At 44.8% G+C, this 15405-nt stretch overlaps 1 protein-coding gene across 2 annotated transcripts in view; it reads right to left on the reverse strand.

Annotated features, from left to right (window-relative positions):
- heatr1 (HEAT repeat containing 1) overlaps window positions 1-15052 on the reverse strand; it is a 57774-nt gene extending 42722 nt beyond the window's left edge. For both annotated transcript variants that reach the window (XM_079492984.1, XM_079492983.1), the window contains exons 1-18: window positions 14933-15052; window positions 12950-13112; window positions 11599-11815; window positions 10281-10422; window positions 10058-10159; window positions 9466-9606; window positions 8255-8466; window positions 7751-7890; window positions 7114-7210; window positions 6508-6609; window positions 6099-6219; window positions 4608-4715; window positions 3650-3748; window positions 3257-3345; window positions 2591-2802; window positions 2088-2209; window positions 1223-1435; window positions 489-663 (exon numbers count right to left, since the gene is read on the reverse strand). In XM_079492984.1, the coding sequence (XP_079349110.1) occupies window positions 489-663; window positions 1223-1435; window positions 2088-2209; window positions 2591-2802; window positions 3257-3345; window positions 3650-3748; window positions 4608-4715; window positions 6099-6219; window positions 6508-6609; window positions 7114-7210; window positions 7751-7890; window positions 8255-8466; window positions 9466-9606; window positions 10058-10159; window positions 10281-10422; window positions 11599-11815; window positions 12950-13091 (2434 nt within the window). In that variant the 5' untranslated portion in view covers window positions 13092-13112; window positions 14933-15052. The remainder of the gene's footprint in view (window positions 1-488; window positions 664-1222; window positions 1436-2087; window positions 2210-2590; window positions 2803-3256; window positions 3346-3649; window positions 3749-4607; window positions 4716-6098; window positions 6220-6507; window positions 6610-7113; window positions 7211-7750; window positions 7891-8254; window positions 8467-9465; window positions 9607-10057; window positions 10160-10280; window positions 10423-11598; window positions 11816-12949; window positions 13113-14932) is intronic.
- Between the last annotated feature and the right edge of the window lie 353 nt (window positions 15053-15405).

The following is a 15405-nucleotide window of genomic DNA, read 5'->3' on the forward strand; positions in this document are numbered from 1 at the left end:
TAGGCAGGGACTAGTGGACAAGAGATCCAATAGAACTAAAGGAGTCAATTCATGCTTGGTTGAATTGCATGATCGCATCGGCTATTTTCAGCATGCAACCTGATATGCAACCTAAAATCTGCCATTATGAAGCCATCAAGGCCCACCGAAATACATTTCAAAATCAACTGTAGATTTAGTCGACAAAATATCATAAGATTTTAGTGGACTAAAAGCTAGACCAACGGCAAAACATTTCAGATGACTAAAATATGGCTGAAACTAAATTGGAGTTTCATTCCAAAGACTAAAATCTAAAATCAAAACTTTGCTGTCAAAATCAACACATGGGGCGGCGGTGGCTCAGGGGTAGAGTGGCCGGATGGTAACCGCAAGGTTGCCAGTTCGAACCCTCCGGGCTCCCCCAGAGTTAGTGTCTATGTAAAGCGCCTTGGATAAAGGCACTATATAAATGCACCATTTACCATTTAACACTACATGTGTCTCACCTGTGAAGGACTTGTCGTGGCAGCTGAGCGACGAGATGAATTCTCTGAGCAGGGACAGGAGGACGGTGCCGTACTTCTCCTCAGCGACCTTGACCTTCTTGGTAGCGGTGGCGTCCTGGAGGTACGCGGCCAGGGCTTCAGAGAACGAGGCGGGAGAAACCTCCTCGGAGGACGCCTGGAACACAAAACAACCCATTTAGGACTGAGGCCAGATTCTTCATAATGACAGTTTTCTGATGTCATGTTTCTATGTACGTGATTCTCAAACTATTTCATGTCAAGGACCCAAAAATTATATGAAATTGGGCGCTGGCTGACCCCCCTCTGGAAATATGTTGCAGGATTGAAAAGGGCCAGAGTAAGTATTGTGTAATATTAACTCAAGAAAAGATAGCATTTAAAAAGATTAAGCTTATAAATTAATTGACAAAAACGAAAACTCAGGGCATTTTGTCTATCATTTCAGTTAGTTTTAGTTAGTTTTGTAAACACACAATACAGTTTCAGTTAGTTATCGTTTTTCTTTTCCTTTTCTAGTTTTTATTTCGTTTTTATTAACGATTTATTTTATTTTATTTTTTCTACTTTTAGTTAACTAAAATAACCTTGGTTCAGAGAATCTAACCAAATCCAATTCTTCGGGTTGTAGAAAGGTTCCTCCTACCTGTGTGTCGTCCTGCAGAGCGCTGAGCTCCAGCAGAGGGCGCTGCAGCGCAGAGTAAAAAGGTTTCTACCTGTGTGTCGTCCTGCAGAGCGCTGAGCTCCAGCAGAGGGCGCTGCAGCGTGGAGTAGAGCCGCTGGGCGGTGAGGAGGTGCAGGGTGTCGCTCAGCGCCGCTCCCCCCAGGCCCTGCAGCAAGGCCTGGGTCAGCACCAGGAAGGCTGCCCTGGCCCGGGGACCCCCCGAGGCTGGACGCTGGTCCTCCACCACCTGGGCAAGGTTGTCCAGCTGCAGGAGAACAACCAGGAAGAGACAAAACACCATGATGATTAAACAGTTTTCTGAAAAACCTGTTTCTGTCAGTGGTGCTCAATCTTTTTCCAATGACAAGGACCCCCAGAATGATCTGTATTTCGCTGCAGACCCCCATCTGAAAATATGCTGTTCCATAACGTTGCTGTCGGGAGGAAACCTCAAAACTCAATTTTTGAGGTTTTTGATTTTATTTTGGCATAAATCAGTGCTATTGAACACCCTTTACGTCTGTGTGTTGTTTCATAAATCAGTGCTATTGAACACCCTTTACGTCTGTGTGTTGTTTAGAAAATATTGAACCAATGGAAAGTAGTAAAAGGTGCTTTGGACAAAACCTCTCAACTCCATTGGACCCTCAAAATGTCTGCTAAAGCAACTAACTCCACAACCTCTCCCCCTCTCATGGAAGTAATTGACAATATAAAGTTACAACACCAACTTTGATGAGGCTGTATGTCTTTGTTTTAAAAATATAAGGTTTTCTTAATTTCCTGAAAAATGTATGTTTTTTATTTCCTGAAAAATTAACATTTTGGAGTTATGAGGTTTCCTCCCGACAGCAGAGATATATTGTAAACTCTACTACTCTACTACAAAACAACTATTTTGACGAGAAGTGACTCACGGCGTCTCGTTTGGAGATGTGGTCCATGCTCGCCAGCTTCTCGGTGAGAGTGGAGACCAGCCGCTGATTGGCCGAGCCCAGGAAGTCACGCTCGGAGCTGCTCTTCAGCACTTCCGTCAACTCTGTAGAGAGAGAGAGAGAGGGGCGAGGTGAGGAAAACCATACTGGCGGAACTTTCCCCACAGCAAATTACAATCAGTGTTGATTTTGTCGACTAAAACTAAGACGAAAAATGTCAACCTGTCGACTACCTTTTTTAACTGACGGAAACTAAATTAAAACTAAGATATGATGACTAAAACGAAATATATTGACAATTTCATCAACAAATAAAAACTAGACTAAAATGTTAAAACTAGACTAACACTAAAACATTCCAGGTGACTAAAATGTGACGAAGACTAAATGAAAACTAGACACTATGACTAAAACTAAAATCTAAATTTACTGCCAAAAACAACACGGATTACAATACATTCTTAAATGATTGTGACTAGTCGAACCTTTGGCCCAGTCCTGTGTGAGCGGGTGCTGGGTCATGACGGCGGAACGGGCCACGCTCAACGCCAGCTGCAGTTCGGGGGACTCCGGCTGGCTGCTGGTGATCACCAGCAGGGGGAGAAGCTTCCAGCCCAAATTCAACCGCACGTCCGGCGACCCCAGTCCTAGTCTGGGGTCACACAGCACCCGCACTGCCTCCTGCAGAACTGGCAACCTGGGACGGACGGACGGACGGCATTTATGAAAATATGGCTCTATGAATAATAATATAAACAAGCAACAGTGGTAAACGAATGTGTAGTTGCCATGTTGACCAGGACGTCACAGTCAAATGAATGACGCATGAATGACTGAGTTGTGAGTGAGTGAGTGAGTGAGTGAGTGAGTGAGTGTGTGAGTGAGTGAGTGAGTGAGTGAGTGAGTGAGTGTGTGAGTGAGTGAGTGAGTGAGTGAGTGAGTGAGTGTGTGTGTGAGTGTGTGAGTGAGTGAGTGTGTGAGTGAGTGAGTGAGTGAGTGAGTGAGTGAGTGTGTGAGTGTGTGAGTGAGTGAGTGTGTGAGTGTGTGAGTGAGTGAGTGAGTGAGTGAGTGTGTGAGTGAGTGAGTGAGTGAGTGTGTGAGTGAGTGAGTGAGTGAGTGAGTGTGTGAGTGAGTGTGTGTGTGCGACTAACCACTCTCCAGCCAATGAGAGCTCCGTTCTCTGCAGCACTGACAATAAACAGGATATGGTCCTTTCTGGATCCAAACGGTCTAAATAGAGCTAAAGAAAGAAAGAAAGAAAGACATTAGTTTACTAGATTATCCTGATGCCTCAATAAACACTTAGGGGTTTTGCTTGAGCCAATACATTTGGTCAAAACAAGCTTGATTTGCACCTCATTTCTCTGAACGATATGATCCCCAGGTTACAAAATGTATGTTTTGGGTGAATTAAATAACAATCACAGCACCCGTTACATAGCGACAATTCACTTCCTGACTCCTGACTTGAGTGAAACGGCTTTCAATCTAAAGCTGAAAGCATTAAATGTTGCACCGCCTTGTGCTGACCGGTCAGTACTGACCTCCAGGGCTTTGAGGGCAGCAGCTACGACCTTGGGAACGTCGTCCTTCATCCTGTCCAGTAGAACCTCCGTCACGAAGGCCTCATCTAAACTGTCCCGCTGTCAAAAAAACAACACACACACACACACACACACACACACACACACACACACACACACACACACACACACACACACACACACACACACACACACACACACACACACACACACACACACACACACACACACACACACACACACACACACACACACACACACACACACACACACACAGTAAAAACCTTTGACTTAGTGCCTTACTGCCTTAGTGACTTTGTAGATTTGGATTATTATTACAAAAGATACATGCGTAGGCCAGTGGACATCAATGAAAGGAATGAAAATACACCTGCACACTGTATCTGCTCGGTATGTTCTTTTAATAATGCAACGTTTCAGTCCATCCAGACCTTCTTCATGCCTGAAGAAGGTCTGGAGGTCCTGAAGAAGGTCCGGAGGGACCGAAACGTTGCATTATTACAATAAAATACTCATGTACCGAGCAGATACAGTGTGCGGGTGTATTTAATACTCATGTACCGAGCAGATACAGTGTGCGGGTGTATTTAATACTCATGTACCGAGCAGATACAGTGTGCGGGTGTATTTAATACTCATGTACCGAGCAGATACAGTGTGCGGGTGTATTTAATACTCATGTACCGAGCAGATACAGTGTGCGGGTGTATTTAATACTCATGTACCGAGCAGATACAGTGTGCGGGTGTATTTAATACTCATGTACCGAGCAGATACAGTGTGCGGGTGTATTTTCATTCCTTTCGCTCAAGTACATTTGAAATTCCAGACTTTGTACGTAACGGCGTTCTACATTGCGGTACTGATACTTTGACTTAAGAAAAACATGCAAGTACTTTTTTTCCCTTCCCACCCACCACTGTGGGTATAGCTTTACCTGTCCAGAGGTCATGATGTTGATCAGGTGCTCCACGGCCAAGGTCCTGACGGACGCCAGAGGGTGAGAGAGGCTGAGGAGCAGCGAGGTGTCCGAGTCTCCCAGGATCTATAGCACCAAGAAGACAAGGACGTTGTCCATTTAAACTCCACTTCATGCATAACCTCAAATTGCACCTTCTTAAACTAAATTGTGTTGTTATATATGGAGCCTACTGTGAAGCTGTTCACATAAATATGAACATATGTTTACCTAACTTTTGCTACTACAGGGAAATCATGCACATGTACAAATGTTACTATTTTATTTTTGAGTGGTGTAAACCACTCCAACAACTGGCTTTGTACCCGTGTCTGTTCGTACCAAAAAATATGTACCCGTGTCTGTTCGTACCAAAAAATATGTACCCGTGTCTGTTCGTACCAAAAAATATGTACCCGTGTCTGTTCGTACCAAAAAATATGTACCCATGTCTGTTCGTACCAAAAAATATGTGCCCGTGTCTGTTCGTACCAAGAAATATGTACCCGTGTCTGTTCGTACCAAGAAATATGTACCCGTGTCTGTTCGTACCAAAAATCAAAAATCACACCCGTGTGAACTGAGTGGTGTAAGGTCTTATATAGACTGATCAGCTGTGGTCTGACGTAATGTCTGACGTAATGAAATCACACCTGTGTGAACTGGGTGACCATAGCAACCGTGCTCATTTTTTGAGCACAGACAGACAGACTAACAAAGCCAGTTGTAGGAGTGGTTTACACCACTCAAAAATGTACCCGTGTCTGTTCGTACCAAAAAAAATCACACCCGTGTGAACTGAGTGGTGTAAGGTATTATATAGCCTGATCAGCTGTGTTCTGACGTAATGTCTGACATAATGAAATCAGCATCAACCAATCAGCATCAACCATGCTCATTTTTTTTGCACAGACAGACAGACAAACAAAGCCAGTTGTAGGAGTGGTTTACACCAATCAAAAATGAGCATGGTTGCTATGGTCACCCAGTTCACACGGGTGTGATTTCATTACGTCAGACATTACATCAGACCACAGCTGATCAGTCTATATAAGACCTTACACCACTCAGTTCACACGGTGTGATTTTTACTCTTTGAATGCTCTTTCTTGCACTTATTCTATCCCTTTGTTTGCTGTGTTTTTGTTGTTTGAATGTTATGCTATCTATATGCTGCTGCATTGTCTGTGAGGAAGCCAAACAAAAATAAGTTTTACTCTTATGTACCTGTACACAAGATGTAACAATAAAGTACAACCTTGAACCTCATTTAGATTTAGAATTATTACAGGAGGTGAAAGACTAAACGCCGCACTGATGCTGGGAATAAAGCACAGAAAGAAATTAAGGGAAAAATTAAGGAGCTACCTGGTGTTTGCCACAGCTCGTGAATAGTAGTCAAAGTGTTAAGGAGGTTACCTGGTGTTTGCCACAGCTCGTGAATAGTAGTGAAAGTGTTAAGGAGGTTACCTGGTGTTTGCCACAGCTGGTGCTGGCGATGGAGATGAACTGATGCAACAGTTGTTTCTGCTCGGCGTCAAAGCCGTCACTGACGTACGACGACAGAACCAGGTCCATCGCTCCACTGTACCTGGATCAGAACACACATACGTTTACATACAGCAGACACAGAACCAGGTCCATCGCTCCACTGTACCTGGATCAGATCACACAGTGACAGCACATAGCATACATTTCATTTAACACATTGAGACCCAAGACCAGATTCTACAAGCGATAAAAGTTTAAAATAACGGTTAAAGTGGTTAAAGGTTATAAGGTGACAGGGATGCGTCCCCAGGTGTAAAGGGGCCAATTCAAAGTGAATAAACATCAACATCGGCCTGAAAATACAAATGTGGAGGAAAAAGATACTTACTTGGATTCAAAGAGCCGCAGCAGAGGCTGGAGACGCTGGTTGAGGGCTGGGACGGATTGGCCGGAGCGTTGACCCAGAGCCATGTACTCATCCAGCAGTAATCTACACAAAACATAACGGTGTTGATTTAGACAGCACATTTTGATTTAGTTTTAGTCGTAGTCTTTTGAGTAACATTCTATTTAGTCTTGGACATATTTTAGTCACCTGAAATGCCACTGTGTAGCCACTACAAAACAATTGTGTTGCGATGCGTTGTTGTGAGCTTGTAGATTAGCCTTTTGTTTGTTTTAAATCTTCAAAAAAATTGTAATTGCTTATAATACTCACAATCACATTCCTAAAAGCGGGAGGCCAGGGTAAAAATGGTTAACCCATTCTAGGCCAGGGTAAAAATGGTTAACCCATTCTAGGCGGGAACCCCTTTTGGTGTTTTACCCGTTCAAGTACAGTATATAGCAACATAACGTTTAATTAAAAAAAATACATTTGCATTTTTCAGAAAACTTCAGGCAGTATTTAGAAGGAGTGGAATCGTCCTCAGTCCTAAATTATGTCCTAAATGAATGTGTGTGTGTGTGTGTGTGTGTGTGTGTGTGTTTTCACCTGGCCATGGTGCTGTCCAAGTCTTTGGTCAGTGGAACAGCCTGCACGATGCCTTCAAACATGCGACTAGAACTGGACGATTCAGACTCGGTCTCGTCTGGGAAACAAACGTGATGACAGGGACAAGATGAACACAATATAAAAAAATTAAAAGGGAAAACAAATGCGTGTTGTCCTGCCTTTACTTTTATCTGCAGTGTGCAGGAGTCCCTCCTTTTTCATCTGCGCAGTGCGCACATAATAATAATAATGAATTGCATTTTATAGCGCTTTTCCAAGTGCTCAAAACGCTTTACAATGGTTCATTCATTCATTCATACATTGGGATGTGAAGCGGCGAACAGTCGACGCCAGCGTCCTCACTTCCCACATTCACACACCAACGGTGGCGAGCTCACACCGACCGACTCATTGGAGGCAATGTAGGGTTCAGTGTCTTGCCCAAGGACACTTCGACACGTGGACAGGAGGAGGTGCCGGGATTCGACCCGCCGACCCAGGGATCATTGGACGACCTGCTCTACCTCCTGAGCCACAGCCGCCCTGCACATACTATGCAGCTGTATGTCATCATGAAAGATGATTTCGGTAGATGGACAGACAGAGAGACAACATGTGTCCTCCTCCCGTCTCTTACCAGTGGTGGCGGCGGTGGTGACGACATCACGGACCAGGTGCGGGACCATGTAGCGGAGCAGGGGACTGACGTCATGGACCGCGGCCATGCTCTGCAGAGTGTCCACCAGAGAGGACATGGAGGACAGACGCCTGTAGGCTCTGAGACACACACACACACACACACACACACATTAGAACCAGAGAGGACATGGAGGACACAGGCAACACTGCAACACCACACACACACACATTACAGTCTTTTGCAAGGAACACTGGAAGTGGAACGTTACAATTTGCACTTCTGTGTGCCTTTCAGGCTTCAATTCAAATATAGCAAACATAGCTGATCTACAAGCTCAAAACACGTCACAGTGCAACACGTTTTGAGCTTGTAGATCTGCAATTCTTTTGCTACAACAATAATATGCAATGTGGCCCCTCGGGAGTGAGCGTTGTGTAAACATAGTGGCCCTCTCCATAAGTTGCCCCACACCGCTCGTATATCGCAGTACTCTCTACTCACTTGGGTCCGACGGCGGCCTCCCTCTGGTGCTGCAGCAGGACGATGAGGCAGGCCAGGCCCTCCCTGCCCAGGACGGGCTCTCGGACCAGGGACTTGCAGAGCTGCAGGGCCAGGGTGTCCACCAGGCCGCCCTCCATCACCACCTTCACCGCCAGCTGGCACACGATCATGTAGGTGGCCGCCTTGTGGTCCGTCAGCGACGACGACAGGCCCTGGACCACGGGACGGGGGGGCGTGGTTAGACGAGACACTTTAACCCCATTTAGACCCGAGGCCACATCCGTGTCACCTCACAGCGTTTAACCACTTTAGACATCATTATTTGCCTGTCATCTCTCCTAATGGTAGAACAGCATGGGATTGTGGACAAGATCTTATCCAATGATAACAAAATATTCCAAAGTTTGAGAGGATACATTTCATCAAATGGCGGTCCATGGCTCAATTTAAAATGCAGAATAAATAATGGGGCCTTGAAATGAAAATGGTTGAAAAAACACTGAAGAGGAGACTCGGTGGGTGTCAAGTGGACCCCGCTGTGCCGTTACCTTCTGTATGTAGGGCAGCAGCTTGGCTATGATGTTGTCTGTTAGCGGTACCTTCTGTATGTAGGGCAGCAGCTTGGCTATGATGTTGTCTGTTAGCGGTACCTTCTGTATGTAGGGCAGCAGCTTGGCTATGATGTTGTCTGTTAGCGGTACCTTCTGTATGTAGGGCAGCAGCTTGGCTATGATGTTGTCTGTTAGTGTTACCTTCTGTATGTAGGGCAGCAGCTTGGCTATGATGTTGTCTGTTAGCGGTACCTTCTGTATGTAGGGCAGCAGCTTGGCTATGATGTTGTCTGTTAGTGTTACCTTCTGTATGTAGGGCAGCAGCTTGGCTATGATGTTGTCTGTTAGCGGTACCTTCTGTATGTAGGGCAGCAGCTTGGCTATGATGTTGTCTGTTAGCGTTACCTTCTGTATGTAGGGCAGCAGCCTGGCTATGATGTTGTCTGTTAGTGTTACCTTCTGTATGTAGGGCAGCAGCTTGGCTATGATGTTGTCTGTTAGCGGTACCTTCTGTATGTAGGGCAGCAGCTTGGCTATGATGTTGTCTGTTAGTGTTACCTTCTGTATGTAGGGCAGCAGCTTGGCTATGATGTTGTCTGTTAGCGGTACCTTCTGTATGTAGGGCAGCAGCTTGGCGATGATGTTGTCTGTTACCGTTACCTTCTGTATGTAGGGCAGCAGCTTGGCGATGATGTTGTCCGTGACTCTCTCCACAGAGTCCAGAGCCAGAACCACGCTGGACGCGTAGAAGGAGAACATGACGCTGAGCTGAGAGCAGCTGCCAGAGGCACCAGGATACGCCTGTAGGGGGCGCACACACGCACACACGCACACACCTTTAGTTGGAAAAGAGAGGCCTTGTCACATCGGTTAGGTCAGGTGACAACTCACAATATAAAACAAGAACAAAAAGTAATATGCTGCAATGAATAGGTAAATGGTTAGTCGGTTGTTTACTTTTTTCCCAATGCATTGAAAGCAGTTCAGTGAAATTAGTGAAATATCTATTGTGTTGGATCTTCAGCCCTGTATACATTTCAGCCATTTGAAAATAGCTGATCTACGAGCTCACAATGCGTCGCATAGCGACTCAGATCCGTAGATATTTTGATACGAGGTGAAAGCACAGCAGGCGTTGGTGGTGGTGTACCTTGACGGAGCTGGTCACCATGCTACATACATACCTTGACGGAGCTGGTCACCATGCTACATACATACCTTGACGGAGCTGGTCACCATGCTACATACATACCTTGACGGAGTTGGTCACCATGCTACAGATGAAGTCCAGGAAGCCCAGGTCCTTGTGGCAGTGTGTGATCAGAGTTCCTTTGGCCAGAGGCACGCCTGGTTTCTAAACGACAACAACAACTGGTTAGTTTCCATCCAAACGTTGAGCACAACTCAATAAGACCTGGATCCACAAGACAGACAGACAGACAGAGACAGACAGACAGACAGACAGACAGACAGACCTGTAGACACTGCAGCCAGTTCCAGCGGCTGGTGGGCTCCTTGAGGTTGAGCAGCTGCACCACCCGGACGAACATCTTGGTCTCGTGGTAGGGCAGAACGCACGCCAGCAGACTGTCCACGTTGTACAGCTGGATGTGGAACCTGCAGACCCACACGCGTACGTAACGCACATTAGCAGGGACGTGCAGAGAGTGTGAGAGAGGCAGGGGCTGAAATCCCGTAAGAGGGCACTTTTGGCGCTGCAACGCGTTGAGACTCAGAGCTTGTGGATCAGCAATTTTCGGGGAGCAACCCAGCACTCTTTAGCTAGTGGAGATGCGGTGTAACAACATGTATTTCTAAACAAATTTGTTCAACGCAAAATGCTGCGTTCAAGTTCAGGAGACTTCGGAGAATGCTGCCTTCCAGCATGGCATGGAAAGGAAAGGAGTGGCATTTTGCATTTCTACCACCATAGTAAATGCTGCATTCAAGTCCCACTCGAATGCAGTGCATAGAAAAGCGCTATAAAATTAAATCCATTATTATTATCAATTCAATTGAAAACTACAGTAGACTGAGCACACACCAACACACATTCACAAGGACACACCTACCTGTGTATGAGCCACTACAGTAGACTGAGCACACACCAACACACATTCACAAGGACACGCCTACCTGTGTATGAGCCACTACAGTAGACTGAGCACACACCAACACACATTCACCAGGACACACTACCTGTGTATGAGCCACTACAGTAGACTGAGCACACACCAACACACATTCACAAGGACACACCTACCTGTGTATGAGCCACTACAGTAGACTGAGCACACACCAACACACATTCACCAGGACACACCTACCTGTGTATGAGCCACTACAGTAGACTGAGCACACACCAACACACATTCACAAGGACACACCTACCTGTGTATGAGCCACTACAGTAGACTGAGCACACACCAACACACACTCACAAGGACACACCTACCTGTGTATGAGCCACTACATAGACTGAGCACACACCAACACACATTCACAAGGACACACCTACCTGTGTATGAGCCACTACAGTAGACTGAGCACACACCAACACACATTCACAAGGACACACCTACCTGTGTATGAGCCACTCCATCACAAGGACACGCCTACCTGTGTATGAGCCACTCCATCACAAGGACACACCTACCTGTGTATGAGCCACTCCATCACAAGGACACGCCTACCTGTGTATGAGCCACTACATAGACTGAGCACACACCAACACACACTCACAAGGACACACCTACCTGTGTATGAGCCACTCCATCACAAGGACACACCTACCTGTGTATGAGCCACTCCATGCACTTCTGAGCGGGGCGGAGCAGGAAGTAAGGAGACAGGCGGGTGAGGAACAGTGAGATTCCTGCGTCCAGTTTGGCGTTGACCTCTTTGGACTGGATGCTCCTCTCCAAGGTCACGGAAGACGGGCTGAACAGGGTGTTCTGGAACTCTAGGAACTTAGGTTCGATCCCCAGCAGCGCTTCCAGCCCGTTGCAACCTGTGGGGGGGGGGGGGGGGGGTACACGTTAGAGATGCTCCGATCAATCGACCACCGATCGGCCTCCAAATGACTCGATCAGTGATCGACAATTTACCCTATCTGGAGAAACCAACTTTTATACCATTTAAGTGTTGTAAATGTAATTTTGCATCTTTGTGACGGGTCTAAGCCTTCTCCCCTTCCTCCCCAAACATTTTTACATGTTATAATTTTGGAAATATTCAAATTTTCCCCTTAACCCATTTAGGCCTGAGCCGCCTGACGTCGAAATAAATAAAACGTTCGCTCTGAAAGAATATATATTCAAAGATTTGTGCCGCATTTTTACGATTTTTCAAAAATAGCAGACCTACAAGCTCGTAGCGCGCCACCGAGTGGCGCGCTACGAGCTTGTAGATCTGCTATTTTTCAATAGCTAAAGTATAACATAATGAATGCTTAGTTAAAACACCAAAAGGGGTTCCCGCCCAAAATGGGTTAAGCACAAGATCGGAATCGGTATCGGCCGATCATGAGAAAAACTATCGGTGATCGGTCCCAAAAAACCTGATCGGAGCATCCCTAGTTCGTGTGATTATGAATCCCACCAACGTTCTAGGATAGACCCGCCTTACGATGCGTCCGATTGGCTCCCAAGCAGGCATAGTTTTATCGAGTTATGGTTAGGTACAGTTTTACTGAGTTTAGGAATAGTTTTACTGACGTTGGGGTTAGGTAAAGGCAGCATTGACGCGTTGTGAGCTTGTAGATAGGCTATTTTCAGCATGCAAACAAGTGTAAAATGACTTATACTGGATCTCTCGTGACGTCCACTAGTCCCTTCCTAACATTTTAGTCTAGTTTTTATTTGTTGACAAAATGGGATGCACACGCAGATCCGACACAACAATGGTCCGACATGCGGAAACAACGGTCGGACATGCACTACTCCCGTCACGTGCTTGCGGTTATGGTTGGGTTAGGGTTTGAGGTAGGTTGTCGTGTACCCGACGAAATTGCCAATATATTTAGTCTTAGTCATCATAGCTTAGTTTTCATTTAGTTTCCATTTAGTTTTGTGAAAAAAGGTAAGACGACAAATATTTTTTGTTTGTTTAGTTTGTTTAGTTAGTGGACGAAATCAACACTGACCGAGGGCATAGAAGGTGCTCCTGTCCATGGTGGAGGCATCCTTCTGGTCGAACAGCAAGGAGGACACCTCCTTCCGAGTCAACAGGTTAGGGTCATTCTGGGGCAGGGCCAGCCTCTTCAGCTGGTGAGCTAAAGACGTCATTGTTGCGACTGGGGTGTCTATCTGTCCAAAAAACAACAACAACCAGGGGAAGAATCAGGTTGTAGGATGTTGTGTTATGTTATGTACAAACCAAAACCAACTGGTCAGGCTACTACTTGGCCTCACTCCCCGAACCCATCTCACCCATGGCCACTTTGACAGGCTGGAATGGCTTAGGGTTGACGACAGAGTACAGCACCTTGCAATGGGTCTGGTCCACAAGATTCGATACACCACCAAGATACCCATGTACCAGTCTAAATAATGTCAACGAAGTCCACACCCACAACACCAGAGGGAGTTCAACTAACCATGTGCAACCCAGATTCGGCACAAACAAGGGATCACATTCATTTCACTCCTATGCCACCAAAATGTGGAACGCCCTACCAACAGTCATTCAGACATGCAAATCCCTTGACTCCTTCAAAACTGCTCTCAAAGGGCACCTACGGACGGCTGCAATTCGAAACTGGCCCGTAAAATCTGAATCCCCCACCCACCCCCGTTTCCCCTCACTGTATGTTTCTTTTCCCTTTTTACCTCCTATGATGATTTCTTTTTGACTATATAGTTGTGTATATTCGTTCGTCTCTAAATGTTTTGATGAATTGAAAGTGGTGGGCCCTATTGTAAACAAGTGTAATGCTTTATGGTGTCGTCCACTCACTTTGTATTACTTGAAATGTACTGTAATTCTGCAAACTGTTAATAAATCAATCAATCAATCAATGTTATGCACACACACAGTAACCAAAACGCCTGGGTTCCCCTAGGCTATGCACACACAGTAGGGCTGGGGTGTAACGATAGTAACTGCATCGAACTATTGATTTTATTTTCAACAATCAAAGTATATAATATCGGTATGTAAGCAACACAAAGTAAGTAAGTCAATTGTAATATAGAGCACATTTCACAACAATAAAAGCAACACATGTCAACAATAAAACAAGGAGACACAAAACAGAACAATCAGAACTGGTGAAAATCAAGATTTCTTTTTTTTAAAAGGTCTTCGTCTACATCAGAATACATCCTGATGTGAAAGAAAAATATTTCTATGGTTATGTGTATCCTATAATGGACAATCAAATGTATCAAAATCAACTGAGAATATTTAATTTTGATGTAGTGTCATAATTATATATGGCACACTCAGAAAATGAAAACATGGCACTTCATGTGAAAAAGGTTGCAGACCCCTGGTCTATTTCACTGGTTGGTCCCTGGGGGAATTCCAGGGGTTCCCCATAGACCCCAGCTAAATGATGGAGTGGACCAAATGGACCCTTATTAGATCTCGAGTGTGAAATAATGAAACCCAAATGAACCCTTACGGGTCCATTTGGTTTCATTGTACGCTCTCAATAGTTAATTATTGCATTACGTACGTAGTTCACAAGAAGTCTAAACAAAATAGATAATGAAGAATAATTGTTATTTTGATCAACGTTCCTCCTCTCCTAATGGTACCACATAAGAATCGATAAATATATCTATAGAGTCTAAATCTTAGTAGTACCACATCAATAAATACAGCATGGCATTGTGGACAAAATCTTATACAACGAAAACAAAATATGCCACGTTTTATAGGTCTGAGAGATGTCATCAAATGGTGGTCCGTTAATGCTCAATGAAAAGGGTTGAAACCCCACTGGTCTACCCGGTATTTCACTTTGGAAGCACTTCTCTACTAGCAGTTTAGATAGCAGTGTCCTCCTTCATTGTCACTGTGTGACTACTAAGGTGCTTTCATTAAATAAAACACCTCGTTGACAATTACACTAATACTTTAACAATATCTATTTTGGTGTAGAATAGTTTAAAGTTCTGACCTGTTAGTGTTCACTGGGGTTGTTTCCACATGCACGTGCGACGTCAACACACCATGCAGTTGTGTGGAATTTACTTCCGGCCCACGTATTCTACGTCACCACGCTAAAGCACACTGCACATTTTCAACGTGGGTAAATAAATCACATTTTACAATGTAATACAATTTAAAATGTACAAACAAAAACATATATAATAATAATAATAATAATAATAATAATAATAATAATAATAATAATAATAATAATAATAATACACATTAAAGACTTGAGACGGTAGACCACTGTTAACTCAATTAGAACTTTTAATGATTTGCGAGTTCAAGGTTTAAAGTTAAATGTTGTTATCTAAAATGCCTAACAACACCAACGACAGAAACATCTAGCTGCCCTCTGAACGGTCACCAGAGATTTCGACCCAGGACTATTCGACCAACCGCAAATTCGAGTCCGTTCGACCCGTTTTTACCGGGTCG

Source organism: Electrona antarctica, assembly GCF_951216825.1.
Source record: "Electrona antarctica genome assembly, chromosome: 22".
Taxonomy (NCBI): Eukaryota; Metazoa; Chordata; class Actinopteri; order Myctophiformes; family Myctophidae; genus Electrona; species Electrona antarctica.